This window comes from Histoplasma capsulatum, genomic scaffold (genome assembly GCF_000149585.1).
Source record: "Histoplasma capsulatum NAm1 scaffold_5 genomic scaffold, whole genome shotgun sequence".
Taxonomy (NCBI): Eukaryota; Fungi; Ascomycota; class Eurotiomycetes; order Onygenales; family Ajellomycetaceae; genus Histoplasma; species Histoplasma mississippiense.
This window is the reverse complement of record NW_001813978.1, coordinates 1790975-1814637: the sequence shown is the minus strand read 5'-3', so window position 1 is coordinate 1814637 and position 23663 is coordinate 1790975. Positions and strand designations below refer to the sequence as shown.

The window sequence follows — 23663 nt, the reverse complement described above, 5'->3', positions numbered from 1 at the left end:
TGAGGTAGGGAAGGAAAGGTAGTGAGTGTGGCACACCTCCTCCCCCCTTTTGCGCACAGCATCGCGCAGTTTGAAGTGGGATTCGTTGTATTATGGCGAAGGGCGACCGGAGTACCTGCAATTAATTGAAGTGTTAACAACAAGCATCAATTTTTTTGTTGCTCCCTTATCTATAAAACATGTCCTTCCCCAGGCAATGTAATAAAGACAAAACGAGTGAAAGTGCCGCAAAATAACAGGCCGCAAAATAACAGGGCTTCGTTGAAAGCTCACCAGGCCGGCTCAGCCCATGGAAGAGCACTACCAAACTGTTTCCCGGACTCCATTATTATTATTATTATGAATTCTGGTTTCGACAAGATGCAGAAGACGCAGCAAGAAAACAGTCGTTCATTTCATGCAACCAAAAAACGGGCAGCTTTGCCAGTTCTAAGAGGTCAATTAGGAGAGGAGGTCGTTGCAAGGCAGCTCTGGAGGCGGTCGAAGATTGATCCGAGCGGACCTCGGGATATTTTTGGTTTTAAGTCCATGCAATATTCCCCAGGCATTCGTTAGCTGTGAGATGGTCTCATCGATTCGAGGGGTAGGACTTTGGAAACTTCTGGGCTCCGAGGCTCTCGCGGGTCCCTCACTTGCAAGTTGCGTGGTCCGTGGCCTGTATACATATTCGCCGTGGGGAAGCGCTCAGTGGACCTCGGCTAACTAATTAACGAGCTCTACTCCGTACATTTTCATGATAGCAAGATGTCAAAGACAAGTATTGGCCGGGATGAAGAGAGCATACCCCATCGCCAATTGAATTCAATCACTATCCCCATCATTAGTCTGTTTTGTTTTTACCGTATCTCCCTGCTCCATCCTCTTTCCCAACATACATACATTCTCAAAAGAATAAACCAAGCCAGTCAAGTCACCCAATCAACCACTCATTAAATCATTTTCCCCCAATAGCAGTACAGAGCAGCTTCATACGTAAACTCATGTACTGTACTGCACAAAAAAACAAAACAAAAACAAAAATAACAAGCGCTTAGTGTGTTCATCATGTCATCGTCAACGTGGTGAGCATCCCAAAACGAAAAGCCAGCTCCAGAAACGAAAGAAAAACAACAGAAAAATGAAACGAAATTAAGTATCAATTGACCAGCTCACATCGCAGGTTAAAACCAATCACACCAAAGGTTCGTGCATTTATAGATAGGGATGCGGCACCGCAGAGAGCAAAGCGCGCACAGCACAGCAGGAAACCATCGAAGATGGTACACGCCCTCTCTCCACCTCGCATGGTAACATGAACGCGTCGGGCGGCCGATCTGAACAAGCCATGTGGAAAGGTCGAGGATCAAAAAGCAAAGAAAAAAGAAAAAAGAAAGAAAGGAATGAATTTCCCACCTTTGCGCCCATGCGCTTCCAGGCCCGCGTTCTGCATTTCGCAGTGCGCATTTCCTGCTCGTGGGAGCCCATGATCTTTCTTCAAACAGAATTAAAATGAACTGAGGCCCTTTTTAGTCTTCCTTTTTAACTTTTCCGGCCCCATTTTTTCCATTTTCACCTCGTCGCCGTAAAACCTAAAAAGCAACCGTTTTGTCGTTGTTGCGCCATTTTTTTTCTTTGTGTTGTTTTTTCTCTTTTCTTTCTCAACCCGAATCGTTCAATTCGCTTTCTTACTTTATTTGGGGGCCCCACGGGTTTTGCATCCAGCATCAAAGATTCTTGTAAAAAAAAAAAAGGAAGGAAAAAACGAAAGTCGTGCAAAGAAGGAAACGAAGTAAATCAAAACAATATATCACGTGTCCACGCGAATAGAACCAAAGTGTAATAAACGCGCAATGGGGCCTCAGATCAACAATCCTGGGATGGTTATTAAATAGTATGCATGCAAGTGCTAAGGATTTAGTGTAACGGTATCGCAGAGCAGCAAGTCTTTATCTCCAGACAAAAAGCGCACTCCACAACTACCAATACGCCGCTTGCTCCGGTGTTCGTCGCAACAGAGTAAGAGAAATTATCAAAGAAAGAATAGGTGCATAGAGAGGAATTGAAAGAGCAATGAAAAGGAATTCTGGATATCGAGGTTGGACACGGTACACCAGCTTCTCCCGATCTGGAGCGCAGCTTTGGGTTGCACACGGACAAAAAAACAAAGGGAGAGGGGGGTAAACAAATAAAGCAGCTTGTATGTAGGGGCTTGATAAAAGCTCGTATCATGAACAAAATTAATAACGAAAACGGGTAATTTTAAGAAGGGAAAAGAAACAGAAATGCCGTTGAGCCTGTAGCGGTATGATAGCAGCACAGGAAACGAGGCGAGTAGGTAGGTAGTCATCGCAACGAAAGAGAATGTTCCTCCCTCCGTCATCAACATAACTCGTTGAATGAACGACGACATAGCGAGATGGGAAAGGAAAGATCAGAACAAAACAACAAACTCCCCCACCCCATTTTCGGAGAAGAAAATATTGGAGAAAAAAAGGAAAAGAAGAAGAGGAAAGAGCGGCCCGTCCAGTTTCATGTTGCGTGTCATTTCCATAAGTGAGCGGATATCGTTTCACATACGTTGTATTGTGGCAGAACGAAAAAAATAAGTTATTATAAACACAAGATTAAAACGAATGGAAAGCAAATATGCCAATTCGTTCCGTAACAAATATCACGATTGGGTTCAAAGAAAAGAAAAATCTCAGGTTCGCACGTTATATCACGCGCTGACTCGTATGGTTGTGATTATGCTTCGCTTCCCAAATCATCCGCTTTCGTCGAAACTCCTCAGCATCAAACTCGCTCTCACCGTGGCTACTGCCAAGATTTCGATCGCGCTCGCCCAGAATGCTCGTGGAGCGCATTTTGCGGAGCGTGCTGACGCTGCGCGATGACCTGGGCGGCTTGTCCTCGTTGAAGTCGCCACGCGAGCGCATCTTGCGCAGCTCCTTGCCGATGCGTTCAAGTGTGGAGCTACTGCTCGTCTTGCTAGCCTTAGGTGTTTTAGGCATTTTGACCGTTTTGGGCGTTGGGGATGGTGGGAGTGGTTTGTTGAGGGATCCGCCGTTGACGGAGCTGGTGCTGCCGCTGTAGTTGTGGTTTATGTTGGTATTGCTATCGTTGTTGTTTGTGTTACCGGTGCTGCTGCTGGTTGACGGGCGGCCGTAGTCATTATTAGATCCAAAGCTGATTCCCGAATCGACCTTTCGGCCCTTACTGGTTCTGTTGTATCCAGATTGTTCCTCGAGGCTGTCCCGATTGTTGATTTCGAAGCATTCGTTGATGATATCAATCGCTGAACACATGAATTTGTTGATATATTCGTGCACCACAGGCCATCCTGTAGACTCCCCCGGCCGCCTGTCCTTTAAGATGAGCGGATCGAGTACGCGTTGGCCTTTATCTTCTACTTGGCATATATACCTAAAGAACGTATGACGTTCTTCCATGAGCATCCTTTCACAAACGTGCGCAGCAAGCCGGACAGATATAACAGCGGGGATAAGCGTGTTTAGCATGGGCAACGCATTTTGCTTTGTTGAAAGGGGGTAGAAGCATCTCGTTAATTAGAGTCTGACGCCAAATGTTAGCATTGAATAAAAAATATTTTCAACGTCAAACAAGGGAAACTGTTCGCATGCTAGAGGCTTACCCAATATCTAAGACGGAGATAGACTTGTGAGTATAGAGCAGCAGCATATCTGTCCTTCTCCATGATTGAGTCAATCCAGCTTGAAACTCCAGGATACCGTTTCACAAGATCATCTTTGTCAAAAGCATCATCAAGCACACCAAGTTTCTCCAAGGCAGTTTTGATCTCTTTGCCACGACGCTGCTCAAGGTCCCGAAGGTAGTCTAGAGCCGTCAATGCCTGGGGAAAGTCAACGAGAGCGAGGTCTTCCGGGAGACAGCGGCGGACAAAAGAACAAATAAAGTTGGGTGGTAGAGAACATGGCTGAGAAGGCAATTGAGATATCTGGGACATAAGGTGCATCTTAAAAATCGCGGTAGTGCTGTTCATGTTGTGTGCGGGGTTCTTGTCATCCTTGCGTCCGGGGCTGTAACGCGATGGAGGGAACGCGTTGCCGTCGAATTCACGGGAGAAAGGTGAGACAGCATTTGAACCGGGGCTCTTGGGGAGAAGAGAGAGAGAGGAATTAACCCCAGCAGTTGAATTCAGGGCATACATGGTGCGTAGGGGGATTTCATATGTCTCGGGCTGGCTGTAGTGTTCAGCGATCCACACCCAAGCAGAGTCCTCTCTGCAATGAGGACTGGCGAATTGACAGCTCGCCATGGTCCAAGGGCGGGATATTGTGATAGTTGCAGCAGCAGTGGCAATGGCAATAAGACCGGTAAGTATAGCGGAGAAAAAAATGGTCGATATAACGGCGAAACAATGCAGCGCAAAGAGAGACCAGAAAAGAGTACACAATGGATTGTGAACTTGTGATACAACAGAAACGATGCCAGCTCTGACAGGGTTTGAATCGAATAGGTTTGTTGAAAAAGTTACGAAGATGTTGACGGCAAATGTTTATAGCTACACGTCACGTCGTCACTGCATCCTCCATGATAAGAGGCGTGAGTTGGGAGATAATATTGGACGTTTGGTTGCTGCGGTGGCAACCATCTCACGCCATGGAACCCATCAGCTATCAATTGCATTTGAAATATATCGTCAGTCATTATCCTGAGTACAGAAACACAGAAACAAGACAATGCAAACAAAAAATGAGAGTGATTGGGTGTCATGTTGTTGTGAGAGAATGTGAAAGAAGGTGGAGTGAGTGAGTGGGCAGAATCAAAAATCACATAAATTATATACCTTCTGCAAAAGCACTCCAGGCGTTGATATAATGAATGACTTCCAAGTTAGAATACCTGTATATGGCCCAGCAGTAAGCAGAACCGGCAAAAAGCAACAATTGCTTTTCGAATGGGGAAATGGGGAAATGTTCAGTCTCGAGATGGAGATAAAAGAAGTATCTAAAAAAGACGTTGAAAGAATCCAAAGGATGCTTCAAACAGCCCGCAGACTCCGTCCTGTCTTACGAACACAAGGTGAAAAAGAGAAAAATAAAACAAGAGCCTGGAACTTGTCCGCTGGGAGAAACATAAGTTAATGTATAAGTTAGCTAACCTTCGAGTGCACGATATGTAATGTGATTGATTATCGACCAGAAGCGGCCGCAGCAGGCTGGTGCGACAGCCTCCATGGAGCCTACAGCCTACAGGTACCGAGAGGTGCATATCCTACTACATCCTACAGGTCCATACCGGAAAGCTGTAGATCCACTCAGCACTAGAAAATGTTATCAGAACATTCTGACACGGATTTTTCGTTTTCCCTTTTTTCGTTCCCGTTTTCTACTTTTGCCTCAGATATTTTAAACTCTCTGCCGAAGCCAAAGCAGCTCGCGTCACAGGAACTGCATCTTTCCCCGGCATATCTGGGCCACGCCACTTGGGGATGTCCACATCGCATCCTGGGACACTGATTGGCCTATTCGTTTCCAGTGTTTTGTTATTTGTTGTGGAAAAAGACTAGTCATTTAATAGTTTACGAGGAATAACAGGGCCTGGATGCGAATTCGTTCTGCAGCTGTTTTCATGATCCTGCCTAGGATAGGATCTAATAATAATAATAATAATAATAATAAGTAAGTAAGTTACTAGCAATAATTACCTCAGTATTGTCATCCCTCTGCTTTCGTCCATTGATGCCCTCGCTCAATGATATTTGAGTCCTATCTCCAGACTAGCTACCTAGGCGGATAAAGATGACAGAGCAACGATTTCTGGCGCTGCTGGTGCTGCTGGTGCTGCTGCCACTGCTGCATGTCAAAAGGTGAAACTCGCTGTCTCACAAATTCTTTTCGCTTACTGAGATTTGCTTTTTATGACCTTTTTCCCCCCAAACTGAAAATGGGGAACGGAACCAGATGGGCCCGTTTCTTCCAGCTTACGGCATGTTCCACTTTTCAACCTTTTTAGGGCTGTGGAAAGCCTGTAAACCCGCATCGATGGGCCATCGTGCAGATCAATAAATCAATCCGAGTGATTGAAAGAAGAACGAAAAAGAGACGTGTTGTGGAGCCCTTGACAAGCGCCTTGGACGGCTTCGGGACAACATGAATATCGAATGAAATCAAGAAAAACCCTCGCATAAAGATTGAAGCGGTTTTGGATAATAATACCAAACACAATCAACTTTTAAGCCTCCGAAATGCCACCAGACGCATGGAAACAATAACGGAAATAGAAAATACCAGTATTCAAGTGTAGGTACATACTGTGATGGATTGAAATCAAGAATTCTCCAGCTTTTCCAACGGCCCTTACCCTAGCTAGTTTGTGTGAAGGCCTGGGTTTTCCAAGGATCCGATCATGATTCGGTCCACTGACCTCCTGGGTTGAATTCATCCGTTTGGACAACTATCGTCGTCACCATCTTCCTTAGGCGCAGCGCCGCAGGATCTGCTGGACTAAGCAAAATACAAACTCTTGAAAATTCCGGGCCGGCCCAGAAACAGTAGTAGTCTTCTACCTTCTGATGCTTCGAGTTCCAGCCGAACCTCAAGGGTAGCAATTTGTTCGGCGCTAATCCGTGAGTTATGGTAGTATTGGGGTAGTTGCAAGACCCAAAAATGGTTAAAATAATACGACAAGAGGATCAATTATTGCTCCCAAACCCCCAAACAACGTCTGTGGGTACCGTTCCTACTTTACATGGTCGATGATGCGGCTATTATTCTTCGCTCTCGTTTCTTTTTCTTGTCTTTTTTTCTCCCACAATTCGTCCATTTTTATTTTCGACGTCAATTTCACTCATGTCTGTTATGTAGAACAGGGTCTCGAAAATATCACTCTGGGATGGAATTCTTTAATCGCCCTCCACAAGGTTTATTTATTTGTTTGTTGAGTTTGCTGAGCTACTTGTTTATATTTTTCCACCTGCAGCTACATACTCCGTACTCGATCGGGTAATTCGATCTATCATCGGGCTGGTGCTCGTTTTAGTGGGCAACTTATCGCTGCCGAAGAACTACGGTAGGTTAGCTGAATGTTTGATCCAATAACTTTCTTAGGTTACAAGAGCACCACGAGAAGCCGGTCCAGTAAAAGCGCAGAGATGTTTTTTTTGTGCTTGTGTGTGTTTCCATTTTCTCAGCTTCCGACTGGCCTGGTTAGCCACGGAATAAATGGTTCACCTCTTGAATTGTATCAAACAGAGAGCATGAGTCCTAACCCCCCTTATGGATGTCGACCGCCACACAACGTTCTACGCCAAACCGATCCATGAATGAGGGGACCTTGGTACATGTGTTTAACATACGAAGGTAAGAGGGATCACTTTTCTAACATCAAGACCCTGTTCAGATGACACACAAGGGCGCACATGGTCCCAGGTATCCGGGATTATTTACGCAGCTACTGGCACGAGGGGGGAAAATGCATAATTCTGAAATCAGAAACAAGTTTACTTAACTAGTTACCTCTCTCTCTACCTTGTTCTAGCTTGACTTGTTCCTTCACTTCAACCCATCCATCTTTCTATGCCTGACACTTTTCACACACCTCATGAATCATGAGGATGGGTCGGAATCTGGATGGGATAATGTTACATTGTTTACATCTCCCAAGGTGTGCGACTTTGCAACACAGATATGGGGTGGCGGGGTAGCACACGATCAGACCATCGTACCAGATCTGGTTCCCTTATCTCTCTCGTCTTAATGCGATGTAGCATCTGCCAACCCCGCTTCAACTCAGCAACGTGCTCACGACCTGGGTCGGTATTGCGTGTGGGGCGATCGAAAACGAAAAACAGGACTGAGGTAGAAGTCATCCTGTTCATTTGACGAAGGGGATAATCATGAGGCAAGTGACTCCAGTTGTACATGTACAGTACATCTGCAGGCACCATTATATCCAGCTAAAGGAATCCTACCCCCGAGGCCGAAAGAACTTGAAAACGCCCACCTGAGTTACAATCTTAAGTTTAAAAAATATATAATAGAGAGAGAGAGATAGGGAGTGGATGCTGGAGACAGCAAGGACATATTGACGGGAACATATCTACGCCTGAGCCCCCCTGATGTCTTTTCCACGGGGGTTTTGAGAATCAGATAGATATTCGTCGGGCTCCAGTTATCAGCTATGTACATGTACAGGGCATGTCCATGTATGCACATGAACATATACTTACTTACAGCTTACAGCAAAACTGTTCGAACCTTGATAAAATATGGAACACGGATTCCGTTCTAATATCCAACATGATATTTCCTGGAATCGCCTCCAGCACCGATTGCTGAGCCCCTTTGTTTACCCTGATGGACTAAAAACCCTGGTAGGTAAAAGCAAACAATGCCTCTTCCTCCCTTCTACAATAACCCGTATCACTTATCTCCAGCCACCCTCGGAAAGCGGTCTACAGAGTCCTCGGTAACAACTAGGGGTCCATCGGGGTATCGGGATACCTGCATGATGCTGTGCCCTGCATCTTCACCTACACAGGTACATTCATGTACAGTACGTAGGGGTACAGTACTTGGATAGAGATGCATGTGCACGATGCGACCAGCTGTCCCAGTCCATGAATCTTATTATGGTGCCGTGACGGAATTGCTTCATGTCTCAACCTATTATTCTATTCAATGAAATCCAATCTATACCTTCAACCTCCGTCAAATGTGAACATGATAGCCCGCCTCTTGTTTCTACTCCACTGTGCTCTCCTTTGGTCGTATCTCTTCGCTATCTCCTGTATTCCTTACTCCCTTCTGGCTGTCTGACGAAATACCCACCACATGGCATTCTTCTCTCCTGCTCTTACCATTTCTTTCTTCTTTCTCAGTATTTCCCCACCGGAAATATCTCACCATCCACACACACACACAAAATGATACATATACGTGCATCCCAGCTCTATGCTACAACAAAGCGCGAATCAGCCAATTGACACAACACTTTATATGAGAATAGTGGGGAGAGGAGATGAGAAATTAAGAAGGATTTAGGATATATCTCTCTCTTTCGCGCTTGTCCCCTGTAACATGTTACAGTACAGTCATATAAAACTACATAAGACATTGGATGTACACTGCACAGCGTGTTATTACTGATGCAGGGAACTCCCCACAAAGTGGCGAATGTATGCTGGTGCTGGGTTAAACGTTAGGAAGGGCCCTCGCCCCTGTGGTGGGGAGAGAGATGAGGTAGGAACGAGATCCGAAGCGGCATACGATGCATGTCGTGGATGGTGCTTTACCTGCTTTCCCCTACGTTACCTACTTTCCTGCTAAGGCATTGTTGACAGAGTGCGCAGGCGGGTTGGGCGATCAAGTGAGTTGCTGAGAGGAGACCGAAATGAAAAAACCCCCCCCACAGGGCTAGGAAAGACTGGAGGGTTGGAACAAACCGAGGCGAGGATAGATTTACCTTGCATATGTATATGTACGCAGTATGTGGCCAGATATGTGGCCAGCAGCAACCCGGTGATGGCTTTCTTGGTGAATGTAGCTCTTATCAACTTTAATGCCGAAAAATTTTTTGGGCTGGGATTGTGGAAGAGAAATGACCATCCTGTGTGGAAAGGGAGATGCTATAGAGGAAAATTGGCATCGTATATTATTGACTAGACGTTGTGATATCTGTAAAACATTAACTATCCCTCTATCGTGGCGGAAAGAGTCACCCTCTTCGTGAGAATTTCTAGAAACAAGGAGATAATGACAGGCCAACACACCACCCATCTTAGGACGAACTTACTTCAACAACACGGCACTCTTGAAGGAAACGAAGCAGCTTTGAATAACAAGACACGGGAAATAATAGTACAACCGCAGCTTCTCCAAAATCCTGGTTCGTCACATTTTGGATTCCCCAGTCACCTTATCTCCCCACAAATTTTCGCATCTGCGTTGTCTCTCCGTCTCCCCTGCATCCAAGACAAAGGGAAACAACAGGATGCAGCTGCTACATATGTTTTCCTCCACGGCACGCGCCTAGTACCTGTCAATCACCATCCCCGGTTCCCGACGGGTCGGCTATAATGTGAATCGGATATGGTTGCGTTTCGTCCCTATCGCTTCACTTTTTTTTGAAACCCCCTCGTCGTATCGTCCCAATTTGTCAAGAAAAAGCAAATAGAAAAAAGCCTGTCTGATCCCTCGAAGCTATATTCAAACTAAATTTTTTTTTTTGAAAGACAAACTCAAAAAATGTACGGGGTACAGAGCTAGTGGTTAAATGTCAACGAGAGAAGGGACGGGAATGTGCATTTCCATTCCCATCCCATCACCCCAACCCGCATACATACAATTTTTTTTTTTTTTTCATTTATTTATTAATTTATTCTCAGCCTCTCAGGTTCGGCTCAGAGACAATGCCACTTTGTGTGTGTGATTTTATATAGAGTTGACTTCCGGGGTCATCGCGAGGGCCACTGATTCTTAGACAGGAGCTGCACGGCTTCAGGGGTAATCAACAGCTACTCCGTACGCACAGAAATCTCTACCTACCCGCGTGCTATTGGATATCTCCAATATGACTGCTATTCGATCAGCCCTGCGGGGGAGGAGCAATTAATTGGACGGATTGTGCCATTGTGCCATTGATGGGGTATTCTCTCAAATAGACGGCGTTCACCATTGCAGAACCAGAGGTAGAGAGGGTCGAATGGGCAAATTCGCATCTTAGCCTATAGAAACTCAGTCCACGGTCTGCCTGCCTCCAAAACAAGTGCCTTATAAATGCAAGCGGTGAAAATTTGCTATAGAATCTGTTGAACCAGACCTAAACAATACTGATCCATGTCAGGCGAGGCAATGTTTACTAGACAATTGCCGTTGGTTCCACACTAGACAATACACAGCAGTGTTTCTTTGATAAATGACGGTCAAGGATGAAATACAACGACCCCAGGAAGAATTTGGTGATTAGACTGGCCATTTATTAGGATGAAACGCTCAACCGCGACCTGGAGCACCTACAGAAACTCTGCAGCCCAAAGGTGATAGACGAATCGGAAGGGCGAATGGGGAAATAGAGAGCGAATGGCAACGGGATATTTTATAGGAGTAAACTACTCATTGGTAGGAGAAAACAATTGTTATTGGGACCCGTAAATCAAAAATCAGCCGAGAAATGAGAAATACATTCATGCACTTAACTAAATAACTACTGGGCAGTTAACGCAAAGTTAAGCTTTGGATCTGCGGGCCCTCGAGTTTGTCACAAATTGTAGGTTAATTATTTCATCCCGGCTTTTGTTCTGAATTACACTGTTACTGTGGCCGCGTTCACACAACAAAATGCACTTGGATGGAATGGTACAATTGAGTTGCTGAACAAGTCAGTGGATTGTTCGATTCCACCTTTTGCCCTCTCTGTTCTCCTAATATTGCAGATAGCGAGAAAATCGTCAGATCCTGACTGGCCTAGGCCTGCCTTCAGGCTCCATTCTACAATGACCTCATATCTCCCGAGATTTTTTGTAATCTGCCCATGGGATTCAAACGTTTTGTAGCCCTCTTATTTCAACATTCACTCATGATTGCTCTTACGTCTCCTTTCTCTTCTGATTACTCTCTTCCGCTAACTGATTACCCGCGCTATTGATGCCTGCCGCATTTGTTCTACCCCTCACGATACCAATTGTTTGAACGCCCCGCGCCCAGACTCCTTCTTTTGAGCAGTATCTTTATTCACACGTCCTCGCAACAGTCATGGCAGCGGGACCGCATACTTTTGGGAAGTAACTGCTCAATCCACTGCATAACTTAGTTGAAGTAGTATCCGTAACGAAGGGCGGAGGATATATGTCGCTAACCGACTTTGGCAGTCGTTGCGGATGTTTTCACCTCGGAAAGGTATACCGGCCTCCTCGTACACATATATTGCCCTCTTGGCACTGGGGTGTGTGCTTCTTAGTTAACATATCCCTTCGCATTCGCAACTGCAGATATCTCGGAACCCAGCTAGCGATCGTAAGCGTGCGAAACAATGCCCCTTTCCCGGGCTCGAAAGCAGCGCATTGCCTTAGAATTCGGCTACGTGAACATAGTCTTCCTCCACGATGCCCCCCAGCCTGGCCTATCCCGGAAAGTGGAGATATTCAGCAAGACTGGAGAGCGGAGCTTTTCTGGCCGGGCGGTCCTTGGGGCAGCCCACTACATTTTCCAGAAGCTCGAGGCCGAGGACTCCATCTTGATCAGCGACTGGTCCAACCTACCGGCCGCAGAAATTCAACAGAAACGGCAAGCCCCCAAGTCAATCAACCGCTGTACCCTCGAGACAGAGGGTGGTCTTATCCAGGCCCACTATGATCCCGCTCGCCAGGTGGCCGCCATCGAAATCCCACATAACATCCACATCCACGCCCGTGAAACTACAAAGGACGAGGTCCTCGCCGTCCAGCGTCAGCTACTCCCTCACCCGGAGGAAACTGACAAAATGAAAGCCTCCTACCCCATCTTCTCCATTGCCCCAGGCATGACCTTCACCCTTATTGACTTCACCTCGTGCCCCTCGCTCCTCCCGCGGCTGGAACACGGCTACGCGCCTGAACCCACCTTAGATGCTGGCTGAGCGGTACGGGTAGGCGAAGGTGCCCCCACACCCTTCTGTGGCTGCGTGTATTTCCTCCAGCTGCAGACGGATTTCACAGAGGAGCCATATATTACGCGGCTACGGGTGCGGGTGATTGCGGCAGGGCTGGAGGAGACGGCGTCAGCAAGCGGCTGCTCTGCCCTGGCGGCGTACCTGGCACTCCAAAAAGGAGGGGCGAATTCAAGGCATGCCTACGCCATTGAGCAGGGGGTTGATATCGGGAGGGCGAGTCAGTTGCGCGTTGAGGTGAGGTTGAATGAGACCGGGACTAGTGTGTCCCGGGTATCACTCTCAGCTAAAGCGACGTTTGTGATGGAGGGGAGGTTGCTGTAGAAGATTTGATCAATGGGTATTTATTTACCTTTCACTTACTTTTCTGATCGCATTGAGCGTTTACTTCATGTTATTTCCCAATTTTTGCATTTGCATATCCGTGCTTTAACTACATAAATACCTCGTTGTTTCAACCGTTTTATGGCGAATTGGGTAAATAACAGACGACTATATGAACGAAAACAAAACAACAATGATAATAATATTCCCCACGGACAAAAACCACCTACTATTTCCACAGTCAACCCTGTCCATTACTACGTTATCGCCTGCATAAGCTACAAAATCTCAGGTCTGCATATTCGCCCATCCACCGTCCAAATTCCTTTCAGCATACAGTTTCAAAACATACCCCACCTTCAACTTATACGTATGGAGCTGGATAGCAGAAGGATATGCATATTCACACATGACTAAAAAGGGTCCTCATTCCCTCCCCCCCCCCCCCCCGGGTTGAATATATCCAACTTACCCGCTTTTTTACACATCGTAAAATAGTAGCCAACAGGGACGACAAGAAGAAGAAAAAAAATTATTATACGACCCTTTCGTAGTCCATACAATCAACTTCCTATCCAAGACAATGGGTTCAACTATATGTTTATACATGTATTGTGCATGCCTGATGCTGCACCGGGGGCCCGATTTTATGTCACTGTATAGAGGTAGTTATTACCCAGCCCTCATGTAACGTTCGTGCAATGACAATAGCAGAACCAAATACAACACAATCAATATCCATAAGCGATTTAACTTCGGAGTCGCGCGCACATGCGCTACGTCGCATACACACTAGTACCGTACGGCACACGCGCCGCATATAGATGCCCAAGAAGCTATACGCTGCTAGTTACCCACTGCAAGAATGCTTATATGTATGAAAAGGGTAGTGGCCCGCTCTAGGGACGGGGAGGGAGGGAATCCACCAAGTCCTTAATACACTAATGTTTATACCTCATACTTGTATTTGTATTTGTCCTTCTTCTTCTTCTTTATATTCGAGTCCCGTGTCATCCGGATTATGCGGAAAAGTGCATATATCCTTTTCAACTAAATAAATACCTGCTGTGCAAGTAAAATTAAGACAGGGCATGACAGCCGATGTCCCCAGAACGACCGGCCCTTTCGCCCTGCGAGGAGATGAGGCCAGCCGGACCGAAGTGCGGGGTTGGTTTCTGGCTGCGCGCGGGGTCGGGGTATATGATACTAGTATTTATATGCCGCAATCTCCTCGCCTACCAGCTGCCGGGATAAGAAAGGGAGTCTCATGGTAAAATAGCCCTACTGGGCGATGGGAGGATTTGCTCCGCCCCTCAATATTTTCGCCCGGAGTCGAATACCTGACGTTTCACCTCAATTTCTGAAGCAGATATCTGTTTACGAGTCCTTAGACGGATAGGGTTTAACTGTGGAAATTCTATTACTTATTCGCTCATCTACTCATCTTGCGTTTGGCTGCGTTTTAAATGTGGAAGGGAAGTTAACACCCTGTTTGTTTGTGCCCAAAACTCCCCAAGGGATATCAGCAGATATAACAATCCGAAGCAAGGGACGCTTAATAATATTAGCATTATGCATTTAGGCGCCCAAGACTGGAATTTAAATGAGCATTTTGTCTTGTGCATGGCCCACTTCGATAACGTTGTCTTCGGCGGCAAAAGGATTTGTTTAATCCTGGCAAATTCAGATTGTGGCAGGATGCAATGCGGAAGGACCTATGGGTTTTTGAAGGAAGAGGACGAATTTCGGTCATAACATGTACTGTATAAGCAGTGTTTGAAATGATTGATGCATGGATTTGTTTCGTAGTTTGACGGGACTTCTGCGAAGCTACAGCAATCTGATGCCTCGGCCCCGGGTGCAGGACCGCTCGATGCTTAGCTAAATTATTTCCCAGCTCAGGGAAGTCAGGCAAGGGACATTGAACCAAGAGAATGTCACGAAAGCAGCTCCAGAGCAATGATCTCAGACAGACCTCCCTGCAATCAACGCCAGTAGTGTTTCTGAAAGATGACAACTTTCGATGCTTCTGTGTTTTTTGAGTTTGGAAGAGATTCTCCGTGGAGGGTTCAGAGATAAAGAGTACAAAAAGAAGTATCGGTGGGAATAAAGGTGTTTCATAAAGACTAATTAACCGGGTAATACTAGCGGTCGAAGGATCAAACACAGGCCTGTAGAAATCAGTTCACAACTGTAAGATCATCCGTACCAATGCAAGACAAGATCTCCGGATCAGGCAAAATACAGGGAGGAAGGGGGATCAGTGAGCCCGATGTGGAAGAAATGGACTGCTCAAGTATTCCCTGTAGTGTCAAAAGGAGCATCTGAGGTAAAAACCCTGCTGGTCTAGCTTCTTTTGTCGCCGTCATCCTTCAGAGTCCCCACAATGAATGCGCCGCAAAACGAGATTCTGACAATATGGAACGGAGCACCTCCTCGTTCGGTGTGGCGGATGGTTTGTGTGAAGGCTCAGCTCCTTCGTTGCCGAAAGCTGGGTGGAGGGTTTAGGACGAGCGACGGACAAAACGAGAAATAGAGGGAGAATTTTTTGACAAGAGAAGATATGGCAAGAGGAAAAACAGGAGGCATTGACACAGAGCATAACGCTGCCCAAGCGACGGACGTCTGAAGAAGCTTGGCTCCATGCCGAGGTGCGGCAGTTTGTGTTGGACGATGCCAGCCGGAGCCGCCCACGCTAAGCCGCATCTGCCAACCGTACAACCTTCTCTCAACCTCAAACCCTCCCTCCGGACTTCAACCTCACCATCCTCAACGACAATCCCAGAGGCCATGTTCTCAGCACCCAAAACCTGCAAGATCTCACTAACCTGGCTTAACCCGACCCTTAGCGGATATGACTGAAATGGTTCTCCTGTCAGCCTGCATCATGGTGCCCCTTGACATCCGTGCCCAGTCGGCCCTGCGACAGCTTGGATGTCACTGTAGTTTCACTCTAGCACTCCTGCTTCATGCGTTCGATATGGGTTCTTCATATCGATCATTCATATATAGCCGCCTTGGCGGCTGTTGTACAGCCCTACATTCCTCTTTTTCCCTTGTTCTACATGTCTATTCATTTTTGATCTCCATTCTCTCTTCTCTCCTTTTTTTGTATGTGTTTGCCATTCTTCTTCCCTCCATACACAATCTTGGTGCTTCAAATGTCCATATGGTCGTTTTGAGGGATTGCACTCTTTTTTCTTTACCCCCCGTCCTCCCGCACTCGATAAAGAGAAATTTCATCATTCATTTTTGAAATAATTCCACGTTGATCGTGGAATATTCCCCACAAACATCCCATATGATTACATTCTTTATATTCGAGGAGCGGTGCACCTTTTATACATATATTTTGTGGCGCGATACACATCCTGTGAAAAAGTCACCTTTTACTTTCCTTCCCAAATTTGAAAGACCATCTGAGTTCAGAAATCTTATTGCTACTCTCAATCCTCACAGCAGCGTTTGAACAGCATGCTGTACAAAAACCTCTTGCTTGCTTTGGTTCTCTCGTCCGGGTTTCTCGATGTAGTTGTTGGTGCGGATCTCCGAGCTCGTCAGAATGGTGGCCAGGCTGAAGTCGCTGCCCAAGGTGGTGGAGATGACCAACGCCAGGCCGGACAGGGTCAAGATGGCCAGCCCCAAGCCGGACAAGGTCAAGATGGCCAACCCCAAGCCGGGCAAGGTCAAGATGACCAGGCCGCGCAAGGTCAAGAAGTTCAGGCGCAGGGTGGGCAGGGTTTCCGATTCGGGCAAGGTTTCCGATTCGGGCAACGTTTCCCATTCGGACGAGGTAGAGGTGGTCGGCGCCAGGGCGGACAAGGTGGCCGCGGTAACCAAGGTCAGCGGCAAAACGGTGGAAACAACGGTGGAAACAATGGCGGGAACAACGGCGGAAACAATGGCGGGAACAACGGCGGGAACAACGGCGGGAACAATGGCGGGAACAATAATCAGCTTCTACTCAGCCAGAACAACGTCCAGGAGGCTAGCAAGAGCGACGGAGCCGCCAATGCCGAAGCAGGACAATCTGCCTCTCTCACGTGAGAATTGCAACCGTTACCCCACAAGAGAGAAACATGCTAATGATCTACAAAGTGATGATGCCAACTTTATCAATTTCTGCACTGGCAAGACATTGACCAACGGTCTTCAACTGGATGGTGGTTCTTGCAATGGCATTGGTAAGTGTGTTTACACCCCGCTGTATATTACCGACTGCACATTGCCCGAAGTGCAAGCTCCTAATTAGAATTAAATAGTTATGGGCGATATCCCTTCCCGCAGCAATATGATTTCCGCCATTATTTTAAACCCTTCGAACGGTGAAGACCTCCAAGAAAATCAGAGTTTCAATGTCGACGTTCAAGTTGACAATCTCGTGGCTGGCTCGTTCACCAACCCTGATGTCACTTACTACTCGGCTCCGCAGCAACTAGTTGGAGGGAAGGTCCAGGGGCACAGTCACGTCACTATCCAAAGTCTTGGAAATAATATCAAGGCGCAGAACCCGCCAGACCCCGACAATTTCGTTTTCTTCAAGGGCATCAATGATCCCGGTAACGGGCAGGGTGGACTCAGAGCTCAGGTTGACGGCGGCCTCCCCGCTGGCGTCTACCGTCTCTGTACTATTAATTCAGCCAGTAACCACCAGCCCGTAATCATGCCTGTGAGTACCCTGGCAATATCACCTACCCCTAGCGTAGCTGTGAACTGATTTTCCATCGTCTAGGTTGCTCAACGTGGTGCCCAAGATGATTGTATACGCTTTACTGTGGGTCAAGGGAACAACAACAATAACAATAATAATGGTCAAAATAACGGTCAGAACGACGGTCAGAACGACGGTCAGAACGACGGCCAGAACAACGGCCAGAATAACCAGGGTAGAGGAGGTCAGGGTAGAGGAGGTCAGGGTAGAGGAGGTCAGGGTAGAGGAGGTCAGGGTAGAAGGGGCGAAAATGGCCGGGGCAATGGCAGAGGCCAGCTTCCAAACAGATTCCCTTTTGGTCGCGCTAGTCGACGCTTTCCTTTCATCAAGAGAACATTCATTGCTTGAACAGGTGTAGTCTCAGATTTAGCCCCGGGACCTACGCTCTGAGAGTTGGAGCTCTCCCGTACTCTACTGTGCCGCGTCCGATCCCTGCAATGCGTCGAGTCCCCTACGTGTCGATGTTTTGTATATTGTGGCATTTGTGCCGTTTAACGTTTTTTATTGTACTCTATATGTACTGCTGGTGCTTTCTCTTTGTATTCATGATTTCGTTTGTCTTTTTCAGTTTTGTCCTTCCTGTGAGCCTCGTCATTAGAAAGATATAGGATCCCGCTTTCTCTCTTGGGCTTGTGGATGTTTGCGTGACGTATGGATGTTTACCCTTATCTGTGGATATTGTGTCTAATTTGATTCTACTCCGTACTATACAAACAAATCGCTAGGAGCTGGCGTTTTTGTTTTGTTCTTAGAGAAAGGAAATAGTCGGCTTTGTAGTATATGGGGCCCCCCATGGCGAACTTCAAATTCTATGAATCTCCCCTGCTCCAAGTGCTGCAACTGGCAATTTTGCACTGAAGTAACAAAAGGGTAGCGAGGTAAATTCTGTCGGCCCTCAAGAGCTGCATGACATTCAGGGCCAGTAACGCCACGTGATAATCCAAGCCCTTATCGATAACGGACTTTCACGAGCCAACCTTGGAAGCTTTTAACTTCTTCAGCGCCGATATCTCAACGCCCCAAATTTACCCGATTTGTCGACTCCTTGCATCGCTAAATGCTATTCAATCCCTCTCGCTGTTGGACACTGGACAAAGAAGTACATGGTAGCCAAGGCGGTTTTATCACTTAATTTCTAACTGCCGCTGGAGCAACGCTTTAATTAACGAAAAACCACCCCTTCAAAGTGTCCGCCGATTCCTCCCCCGCAGCACTTGATCCAGCAACATTGATTGAATAATAACTAGATCAATTCTAAATGGCATCCCAATCCCACCTACTCCTACTTCCAGGAGACCCAATCTCCTACCCTCATCAACAACCAAGCCATCCTGCTACCACCACCAAGCTCTCCTCAGGCCTACGCACGCTCCAAACACCCTCCTCCAACAAAAACAGCACTGCACTAATAACGGCAACCCAAGCTGGCCTCCTAACAACCGATCCCAAACGAAACGTCTTAACGCTCCACACATTCCCCCAACGCCGCTACATCCCATCCCCCAATGACTTTCTGATCGCCCAAATCCACCACTCTAGCGTCGATTACTTCCACTGCAACATAACCCCGCACACGCCGTACGCGCTTTTAGGCCAACTAGCATTCGAGGGCGCGACGCGCAAAACCCGCCCGCTCCTTAAACACGGTGACCTCGTGTACGCGCGCGTGTTATCTACCGGTGTGGGCAATGCGGGGGAGGTGGAGCTTACATGTGTGAACCCGGCTACGGGGAAGGCGGAGCCTGGTGGTCTGGGGCCGTTGGCTGGTGGGATGGTGTTTGATATCTCTACGGGATTGGCGGAGAGGTTGTCGTTGAGGGGTGGCAGTGAAGGAGTTAGTGGGGTTGTGGTGTTAGAGGAACTGGGGTCGAGATTGGAGGGCCATGGCGGGTTTGAGATTGCAGTTGGGAGGAATGGGAAGGTTTGGGTAGATTGCCCGGTTGCGAGGAAGGGAGGCGGTGGAGATGTGGATGCGGCGAAGGCAGTTAAGACTATAGTTGCGGTGGGGAGATGTTTGAGGGAGACGGATGAGAAAAGGCTTGGGACTTCGGAGCAGAGGAAATTAGTTGGGGTCGTGTTGAGGGAGATGGGATTGTGAAGGTGTTCGCGATCATCGAAAAATCTATATCAGATATATATCTTGGTGGTCTTTGCCTTTTTGGACTGTGGGGTTTATATTGGAGTTACTTTTTTTTTTTTTTTTTTTTTTTTTTTTTTGTATTACAAACAATGACATTAGCGTTTGAGCAGCGATCTCTGGTCTAATGTCCCTGAGATTCCCAGCGAATCCATACAGATCACCGCATAGTGCTCGTTAAGCCAGTCAGAATCAAAATACCCATGGTACTTAATATTCACATCGCCCCCGTGTCGTATTGAAACATCGACTTTTATCTTCGCTGGGTAATATACATATTCTTCGAAAGGGGAAATAGGAAATACAGAAACAGCAACATTTTCTCGGCTTTGGCTCATACATCGTCCCACTTGCTCACTCGAAAGCATAACCCAATCACTGTTTCACCAATTCACGATCTAAACCCAGAGCTAGAGTACGAAAGTCAAATTTATCGAGGATGCACAAGTTCAAGGCCATCAAGCAGCAGGAGACATTAGGAAAAAACAATAAATCGTTAAAACATACTGGCAATATGCTTCTCCATCCCACCCTCCTGTTTAACCTTAAAACGTAATCCAAATCCGCGCACACCACGCCGTCACCAGGACATCCGTCATTATATCATCTAGCGGCGTAGCAGAGACAATTTGCAATCGTGGCCGTCGTGCTCGACTACGATCACGCTGAACATCGTCCAGATCGGTGGCCAAAGTCTCAATCGCAACGGTAGTTCCACACCCATCCTGCCACTCCAGCACTTCATGTTTCTCCGGATTCCGCTTCGGCTTTACACGAAACACCATTGACTCCGTGTTCTTATACACATGCCATAACGCCCATACCGTCTTCAGCAGCTGTCGGGTGGATTTCAGTAGTAGAATTCCGGGCAGGGTGCTGCGGCGTTGGCCGATAATTTCCACCGTCTCAGACATCACTGGACGTGTGAATTTATAGATGATCTTATCCCGCGGGTTGAGGTTTGGACTGAGGCCGCCTGTGCTGGAGCGTCGGGGCTCCAGTCGGGATACTGATATTGTACTGTAGTCCAAGTTGAGGTTATTGGAGATCGCATAGAGGGCAGTGGCTGGTGGTGTCGTTGGGTAAATTAAGGTGCCATCTAGGGTTATATCGGAAAGGACCGGCGGAGGAAGTTGTGCGGTAAGATGAAGATATGGAGTTGATTGGGATTGAAGTCGAGGGTGGGCATGAGGTAATGGCTCTGGTGTGGATCGTTCGTAGTGGTGCGATTCTATATCTTCGTAGGCGGGCGGTCGGTCAGAAGGATTTAGTCTCGTTTCGTTATTCATCGGTCCTTATTTCCTTATGTATTAACTTATATATTTATTTATTTCTCGGACAAGACAGTAAAGAGGGAGTTTCTGCTTTCAACATTGCTACGATGAAGCTTGTTTCCGCCACATTAAATTTAGCTCTGGAAACCACGAGGTAGCGGCACGCGACCAAATACAGTACATACATAACATACAGTGATCAACTCCAAGATCAGCCAGATATGAGTCCATCCACGTTCTCTTGGTGGACCCCAGGAATCAAGTGTCCTCTGTGAATTATTTCCGCATCCGCGTGTTTCGCGCCTATTTGTGGTTCAGGGGAGGTTAAATTCTGCTAAGACAGGATAGGACCTTGTCCGCTCTGCCATCTATGGATTCTTTCACGGTCCATTTCAGAAACATAGAGGGCGACAAATTCGAGCGAATTTTCGGGAGCGGACCGCAACGCTACCGTGCTCTTAAACACCTAGAAGGCGCTAGATATACAATATGTCCCCATGTTCCTGATAAAAGTTAATGAGGTTCTGACGAAAATTTTCGGCGCTTCCCAGCATCCAAGCATCACTCTGTCCAGTACTGTATTGGGGACTTGTGGGGCACATCGATATATCAAGTCCAGATATGAACGTGATGGGAAAACAGTAATCGGCATTCCCCAATAAATTGTGCCGTTGGATAGGGGGTCCAAGGGATGCATAAAGGTTTAACCTAGCCGATGAATCCTCATTTTAACGTGACTGCAATCTCTACCATATTCACCCAACGTGTTCGAGATTCTAGCAGTTCTCCCGTTGAATCGACGGCCTCATTCTTTCGTCTCCTTTTTTTTGTTGAGGGTTTCGATTTTTGTAATGAGGCAACATTGCAGTTGTCTACATCATCTGCGGACTTTGGGTTGACACAAGCTTCGCCCGGCGTTTCTTTAGGCGTGCCAGAAACAGCTTCCTTTTCATCCTTCTCTATCCCCTCCTGTTTCCGCTTAAGCTTCTCATCCTCCACAATATCATCCACCACCATCACGGCCCCAGTATTCACCTTAATCGCGTACTCCTCTTTTGCCGCAAACCAATTCCCAATGCTCATCGCCTTCTCTATAGCTCGCCCTGTCGCTTTGATGAAAACCTCCTCTTTTTTAAGATCCTCAGCACTCTCAGTAAGCTGTGTGAGCTTCTGTTTCTCGCTGATTTTCTCACTTAGATCGATCTTAGCTGTTGCCCGTCTTTCTGCATGTTTGAGCAGTTTCTGCACGCGCTTCGCGGCGCTCATAAATGGTGTCTTGGTTGAAACATAAACTACCTTAGGAACTTTCGCGCCGGCATAAGGAGAGGCAGATGGTGGATGCGGGATTGGCCGCTTTTGAATCCGTGCATCTACGGACGGCGAAGGTTTGTTGTTTAGTAGCAGTTTCAATGGAGTGGCATTGAAGCGCGAAGTTTGGATACGTACAGCTGGGGACCCTTCGCATATTTTTATTTTTCTTCTCGAACTTCAGTTCGGGGTAAGGATTTGGCTTCGTCATAACTGCAAGTGGGTATCAAGCAAAGACCTTAGCCAGGTATTGTGTTTCTGACGATGGATTTAATAGATTTACTAGCTTGAAGAGCGAGTTGAACTCGATCGGTTCGCATGTTTGCTCTGTTTGCTCGTGCTATCGATAGCTGCACCGAATGCGGCTACTTTTCCCCTACCCAACCTTCGCCTGAAGATTTTTTGCCAAAAAATTTCTAGCAATTTTACTAGATAATCCCAGCCCAACCGCGAGAAAAAAAACCAAACACAAAATCACGTCTAGTAGCCTTTGTACTTATTCTCCTCTCCGCTAGTTCCTTGTGTATACCGGCCGTATTTACATTTAACAACGCCATGAGCGAAGAGACTAACGGGGTTTCTCCCGAGAATGCGGAGCGATGCGCCATCGGATTATCATTTGGAAACACTAACAGCTCCATTGCGTATACATCACCAGTAAGTGACATGATTGCGGTATTAATATCTTGAAGTAAAGCCTTTGCTGATCATAATTTTTCTTTCTTCTTCTTACTTTAAAGGAGGGAAAAGCAGAAGTCATAGCTAATGAGGAGGGAGGTACGTTTGCACTCGGACCCGCCGAGAACCTCTTGATCCTCAGCGACTAATGGAGTCTGCATAGATCGCCATATTCCCTCCATTCTTTCATACGTTGATGCGGAGGAATACCATGGAAACCAGGCCAAGATACAGCTAATCCGAAATTCCTCCAACACGGTTGCTTATTTCAGAGATTTTCTAGGAAAAGAGTAAATACTTCTTCCCCACCTTGTTTCAATCCCGGGTAATCGTATTCTACAACCAGATTAGATTTTAAACTAATATCGCCAATCAAAGCTTTAAATCGATAGATCCTACTCCTTGCCATGCGTCTGCTCCCCCCCAATTGCATGATTCCACGGTAGCCTTTACAATCCACGATACCACAAATGCAGAGCCTAGCACAGTGACCGTCTCAGAAATAACCACCCGCCACCTTCGTGGTCTCCGACGGTCTGCATCGGAATTCCTAGGAAAAGACGTTAATGCCGCACTGGTTTCACAGTCCCAACAAACTTCTCAGATGCTCAACGCACTGCCTGGA

At 46.9% G+C, this 23663-nt stretch overlaps 7 protein-coding genes across 7 annotated transcripts in view; 4 read left to right on the top strand and 3 right to left on the bottom strand.

Moving 5' to 3' along the window:
- Positions 1-2693: 2693 nt before the first annotated feature.
- On the bottom strand, positions 2694-4168 carry HCAG_05391 (predicted protein; the record flags this gene model as incomplete). Its single annotated transcript, XM_001539874.1, has 2 exons — positions 2694-3512; positions 3632-4168. The coding sequence occupies 2 exons, from the start codon at positions 4166-4168 to the stop codon at positions 2694-2696; spliced, it is 1356 nt and encodes a 451-aa protein (XP_001539924.1).
- A 323-nt stretch (positions 4169-4491) lies between these two features.
- HCAG_05390 (predicted protein) lies at positions 4492-7909 on the bottom strand (the record flags this gene model as incomplete). Its single annotated transcript, XM_001539873.1, has 8 exons — positions 4492-4634; positions 4808-4863; positions 5354-5485; positions 5949-5989; positions 6431-6557; positions 6951-7027; positions 7319-7340; positions 7617-7909. The coding sequence occupies 8 exons, from the start codon at positions 7907-7909 to the stop codon at positions 4492-4494; spliced, it is 891 nt and encodes a 296-aa protein (XP_001539923.1).
- A 4082-nt stretch (positions 7910-11991) lies between these two features.
- Positions 11992-12939, top strand: HCAG_05389 (predicted protein; the record flags this gene model as incomplete). The annotated part of the gene is made up of 3 exons (XM_001539872.1): positions 11992-12406; positions 12590-12843; positions 12931-12939. 3 exons carry the CDS (start codon positions 11992-11994, stop codon positions 12937-12939), a joined length of 678 nt encoding a protein of 225 aa, XP_001539922.1.
- Positions 12940-16404: 3465 nt separating this feature from the next.
- HCAG_05388 (conserved hypothetical protein) lies at positions 16405-18031 on the top strand (the record flags this gene model as incomplete). Its single annotated transcript, XM_001539871.1, has 5 exons — positions 16405-16973; positions 17029-17114; positions 17193-17599; positions 17663-17816; positions 18000-18031. The coding sequence occupies 5 exons, from the start codon at positions 16405-16407 to the stop codon at positions 18029-18031; spliced, it is 1248 nt and encodes a 415-aa protein (XP_001539921.1).
- An 868-nt stretch (positions 18032-18899) lies between these two features.
- HCAG_05387 (conserved hypothetical protein) lies at positions 18900-19739 on the top strand (the record flags this gene model as incomplete). The annotated part of the gene is made up of 1 exon (XM_001539870.1): positions 18900-19739. The coding sequence occupies one exon, from the start codon at positions 18900-18902 to the stop codon at positions 19737-19739; it is 840 nt and encodes a 279-aa protein (XP_001539920.1).
- A 2036-nt stretch (positions 19740-21775) lies between these two features.
- HCAG_05386 (predicted protein) lies at positions 21776-22571 on the bottom strand (the record flags this gene model as incomplete). Its single annotated transcript, XM_001539869.1, has 2 exons — positions 21776-22422; positions 22499-22571. The coding sequence occupies 2 exons, from the start codon at positions 22569-22571 to the stop codon at positions 21776-21778; spliced, it is 720 nt and encodes a 239-aa protein (XP_001539919.1).
- Positions 22572-22915: 344 nt separating this feature from the next.
- HCAG_05385 (conserved hypothetical protein) overlaps positions 22916-23663 on the top strand; it is a gene marked incomplete at both ends in the record, with an annotated part of 2160 nt that continues 1412 nt past the window's right edge. The window contains 3 exons of the mRNA XM_001539868.1: positions 22916-23017; positions 23101-23137; positions 23431-23600. Coding sequence (XP_001539918.1) covers positions 22916-23017; positions 23101-23137; positions 23431-23600 — 309 coding nt within the window. The remainder of the gene's footprint in view (positions 23018-23100; positions 23138-23430; positions 23601-23663) is intronic.